Raw genomic sequence first — 4900 nt, forward strand, 5'->3', positions numbered from 1 at the left:
GTGTGTGTGTGTGGCCAGCTCAGCCCACCAGGGGGTGGGGCTGGCTGGCATGTGGTGCTGGGGGATTGAACCTTCGGTCCCTTTGTTTTGCTAAGCTTGTTCTAAGTAGGTGCTTTAGACCACTGAGCCATCTCCCCAGCCCCGAATATACAATTTTAATTGGTAGCAATATTTATTTCCCAATAAATTGCAGTTCTACCCTTTGAAATCCACATATATTCAATATTTGCAAGAATTGTTTTCTATTGTTCCGATTATTTACTCATAATTCAAAACATATTGCTTTCAGTAAAGGTTTTTTTAGTACATGTTGCTATCTGGAAAGGTATTTTCCAATTTTTTGTGTTCTCCACAATCGCCATCCTTTATAACATATTTTAAACCGTAGTTAAGTGAGTCAGCTATATTCGCGTCGAGAAAAGCTTTAATTTTTATTTCTACTTATGTTATTCTGCCAGGGGTTCTTACATAGCGGAATAAGGCAAAACCTGCCCAGTGGCTGTCCCAACTCCAACAAACCCAGTATGAAAACAATAAAGATCCTATTTAACCTCTCTGTGAGAGGCTGAAATCGAGAATGGAGACAGTCTGCGGATGTCAGACTAGGTACGATTTCTTATGCAAGGCGGCAGGACCAGGCGGCAGCGTATTAGTTGGTAAACTGAGGGGGGGGGTTGTCCCCTAGCTTTGCCCTCTGCTTCGCATAGCTGCTCACTAAGGTACGGCTGCGAGGCCCTCAGCACCCGTGGATGATGGAAATGACACCTTCATCATCTAAGCAATACCGGCCCTCTCCGGGGTGCAGGGACTGGCACCACGGGGGCTCGCGCAGACCTTGGCACCTCAGAAAGAACCCATTTCCGGTTGCTCCTCAAACCTGCCTCGCTCCCGACCGCCTCAGCCCGCTGGTTTTCCTATTGGCTATTTGAAACCAAACTACATTTCCCAGAGAGACCTGGAGCCAGACTGGCTACACGGCTGCTGCCAGCACGTGAAGGACTGGTACCCACTTTCTCCTTGTTTTCGAGGCTGACCAACGGAGAATGAGGCTTTCACAGACTTGACCTGCCTTTTCTCGAAAATAATGCCTGTGACCTCGAGCTTTGTCTTTGTCAAGACATACACTGTTCGCTCCAACCGGGGAGACCAGGCTTTCACGCCGGAAATGAATCACCGGGCGTGACGTCACAGAAACGGAGGCGCCCGGCCTCCCAGAAGGCATTGCGGCCGCGCGTCCTCTCAACTGGAGGCGGTGCTTTCCAATACCTGGAGCTAGTAAGGGCGCTCTAGAGGGCGAGGCGAGCGGCAGGCCTCTAGTTCCTCGTTTTCAGGTCTCTTTCGAAGCCCAGGCCTTTCAGGCGGAGAGGCTCCTCGAGGTGAGGAACTCTGAAGGGTCGGGTGTCAGGCTGAGACAGCTTCTGAGTAGCGAAGCGCTCCCCGTTGCTGAGGAGCGAGGGTGGGTCTGGAGCTGGGGCCGCGCCTCAGGCAGTGCCACCGCTTGAACTTTGCGTCAGGCTGCCCTTTGGCCGGCTTGAGAAGCCTTAGAGTGGGACTGGTTTGGCGAGCCCTAGTATGACGTCCCTTTGCCGCTCTCAGTAGGACGTTCACAGGAGAAAGAATTCAGCAAGCCATGTGTGGACACCTTAAGCGACTTCGGGTGTGTTCCCTTGGAGAGGCAACAACTGACCCCGCTAACAAGGGCACCTGAAGGAGCGCCGAAGCGCAGTGGGCGCAGTGTGGCCAGGTTCAGTTACTAGCTTTCCTCTGAGCAGACGCCATCCGGATTGGTCCCCAGCTCCCATGTCTGCTGATCCGTTGCTGTTTGTACAAACATGAATTAAACTTCACAGTGAATATTGCACTTTATATTTCCCGGGGAGTTGACCTTTGGCCTTCACCTGGCTGTGTTCCCTTCTGTTTGGCTCTTGAATTTAGTGTTCATTCACAGGATCTTCTTTTCAGGCCTAAGTGTATCCTGTTTCTGGAACCTTATATTTCACTTTTGACTTCCCTACCCCAGCTGTCTTTCTGGCTTAGATTTCGTATGACCTCGCCACCCAAGCTGTATAATGAAGTCATGCATCTTGTGGCTAATCAGTGGTCTCTCTATCTGCAGCTTGGCTCTCTGGCAGATTTCCTTCAGTAAGAAGTGGCTGTAGCAGACCCCAGTAAACGAGTGTGGTCTTTTGTTGTGAGGCATAATGGCTACAAAATTGGCTTCTATAACCCCAAAGCCAAAGCAGTCTTTTGTACTGAGAGTTCCTCCAGACTCCAAGCTGAGCCAAGACCACTTTCCAGATGCCACGAGTGGGTCCAGGACCATCCACCAGCTGGTGCTAGAGCACTTCCTTACCTTCTTGCCCAAAGCAAGCCTGGTCCAGCCTAATCAGAAAGTCAAGGAGACCTTGGTTATTATGAAGGACATGAGTTCAAGCCGTCAGATCAGAGGTAAGTATATGCTTATTTCACTAGAGGAGAAGAGAGTGAGTAATATTGGATACTGAGGTAAACTTCCGTGTTAGGAATTAAAGTTAAGATGGTGAATACTGAGGAAAAGTCAGTTTTAATATGTTACTGCTTTATTCTTAAGCTGCAGCTTACATGGTATGCCATAAAGCTATGTGAAGTGTGCATCTTTTTGTATTGTTCACTTTACCCAAACATTCTGGAGGGAAGTATCTTTTAAAGAATATAGAAATCAGGTGGATTATCATGTTGTCTCTAATTTATATGAGATTTTAGTGATTTTATGCCTGTTCAGGATGTTTCTATACCTTGTCTTCCTCCTAACTCCTATATAGTGACTCTTTGTTAGAAATTTGGAAAAGTTCTTAGGGGAATCTTGTTTATACTGAAGAGATCCCATAAAGATCCAAGATTCTAGGGCTTATGGCTTGAACTCTCAGGGCTCACAGGAGCAGAAACAGCTGTGAATTGCGTGCCAAAGAATGACGCCTAGCTTGGCCTGAAGGTACTGACAGTGTCTGTATTAGAGTCAGAATTTTTTGCTAACTACAGTTTCCTCTTTCCCCAGTGCAACCTCATTCCTTAGTGAAACTTGTGCCCAGAGAAAGAGTGCAGCAGAAACAGGAAGCAGTGTCACTGTGTTTTAAAGCTGACTGCAAGGTAGGTTTGTTTTTTCACTCACTAGGTACATCGCCTTCTCTGCTTGGGAACCTTCTCTTCTGGTCAATCTGTGTGTAACACATTCTTGGGAATCAACCTCCTAGGACATTTGCCTTCTGCTTTGCTCTGGCTCATCTCAGCCTGGCTATGTTGTCTATGTTGCTCTTATAGAGGCCTTTCATCATCCTTTTCCTTGATCTTTTCTTACCACTAAGTGAGAAATGAAAAGCTGCCAAGGAACCTCATTTACTGAGAAAAAGGGGGTCTCTTGTTCTTTAGGAGCTGGTGATCTTTGAGGATTTGAATGTATTTCACTCCCAAGAAGAATGTGTAAGCATGGATTCTGCTCAGCAACCCACTTCAGAGAAGGAAGATAACATTGATGTTGGGGAGATGGTGTTACTGGGTAAGAAATCAAGTATTTTGTGTATTTAGGCTGTATGCTATAGCAAAAGCATTCCTTTCATCCCTGGAGCTTCTGAATTGTTATTTACACCTGTTAAAGCACAAGTGCACACATTGTATTTGTGTTGCTAGCTACAGAGTTCCAGGTGTAGATAGTCATTTTTTCCCGAAGTTAAGGAAGAAAGAAGATCCTTGGTAATCAAGACTTGCAAACAGATGGAAAATGTGAGCAGACTTTTCCTTAACTCTGTCCTAGAGCCAGTTTTCACAACAGATGTAGTTTGAGTTAACAACTTAGTGCTTTCTTTAGATCCATGACTCTTAAATTACCCTTCTTTGTCTTTATGGTTAGTAGGGGTGACTCCTACTACTACTACTACAACTACTGTAAATGAAAGTTTATTCTACTCTTGATGAAAAGTTTATTATCACCAGCAATGTAGAATTCCTTTTTCACCACAGCTTCTCCAGCATTTTTTTTTTTTTTTTTTTTTTTTTTTTTTTTTTTTTTTTTTTTTTTGTATTTATTTTTTATGAATTTAGGACAGGGTCTATAGGGTCTCACCATGTAGATCAGATATGTAGCGATTCTCCTGATTTCAGCCTCCAAGCACTGGGATTACAGGCACAAGCCAGCATGCCCAGTCTCAGTGTGCCCTGGGGGTGGGGCCAGTATGGCATATTGGGGCTTGAACCTTGGCAGCTGTGCTCTGCCTAAGCAGGCACTTTAGTCCACTGAGCTATCTGACCAGCCCCTTCTTTGTATTTCTTAATGATTGCCATTCTTTCTGGTAAAGGAAGGGGAATCTTAGCATTGTTTTAATTTGCATTTCTCTAATGGTCAGAGAAATGCAAACATTTAAAACATTTTTTCATACATTTGTTGGCCATTTGCATTTTGTCCTCTGTGAAGTGCCTGTTTACCCATTTCTTGCTGGAGTTATTTTTTAAAAATCTTTTATGTATGTATTTGGTAGAAGGGTCTCACTATGCAGCTCAGACTCATAGTGATCCTCCTGTCTCAGCCTCCTCAGTGCTAGCATTATAGGCATGTGCCACCATGTCCAGTTTTGGAGGCTGGCACAGCATACCGAGATTCTGGAGCTAGCATGGCTTTCAATACCAGGGATTGAACCTGGGTCTTTAGTTTGCCAGGCAGGCGCTTGGACCACCAAGCTAGCTCCCCAACCTTGGAGTTTTGTTTTATTTTTTAACATGGTCTATAATTTTTTAAATTTATATATTCTAAATCTGTCTGAGTAATAACTGGCAAAAAAAATTTCCCAATTATCTATTTTGCTGTCACATCTGTTGCTCTAGTTATGTGAGATTGCACAAGTAATTGAGTATTAAAGTTTGCTTTCAAGAA

General features: G+C 44.9%; 1 protein-coding gene across 2 annotated transcripts in view; it reads left to right on the plus strand.

The window, feature by feature from the left end:
• The first annotated feature begins 1244 nt into the window (after positions 1-1244).
• The window catches only part of Znf200 (zinc finger protein 200), a 19208-nt gene continuing 15552 nt past the window's right edge, over positions 1245-4900 (plus strand). The window contains exons 1-4 of one of the 2 annotated variants that reach the window (XM_004628089.2): positions 1245-1376; positions 2117-2448; positions 3035-3126; positions 3406-3532. In XM_004628089.2, coding sequence (XP_004628146.1) covers positions 2202-2448; positions 3035-3126; positions 3406-3532 — 466 coding nt within the window. In that variant the 5' untranslated portion in view covers positions 1245-1376; positions 2117-2201. Of the gene's footprint in view, positions 1377-1399; positions 1745-2116; positions 2449-3034; positions 3127-3405; positions 3533-4900 lie in introns of those variants that run through there. The other variant, XM_023711830.1, reaches the window with a different exon arrangement.

This window comes from Octodon degus, unplaced genomic scaffold, assembly GCF_000260255.1.
Source record: "Octodon degus isolate 3935 unplaced genomic scaffold, OctDeg1.0 scaffold00021, whole genome shotgun sequence".
Lineage (NCBI taxonomy): Eukaryota > Metazoa > Chordata > Mammalia > Rodentia > Octodontidae > Octodon > Octodon degus.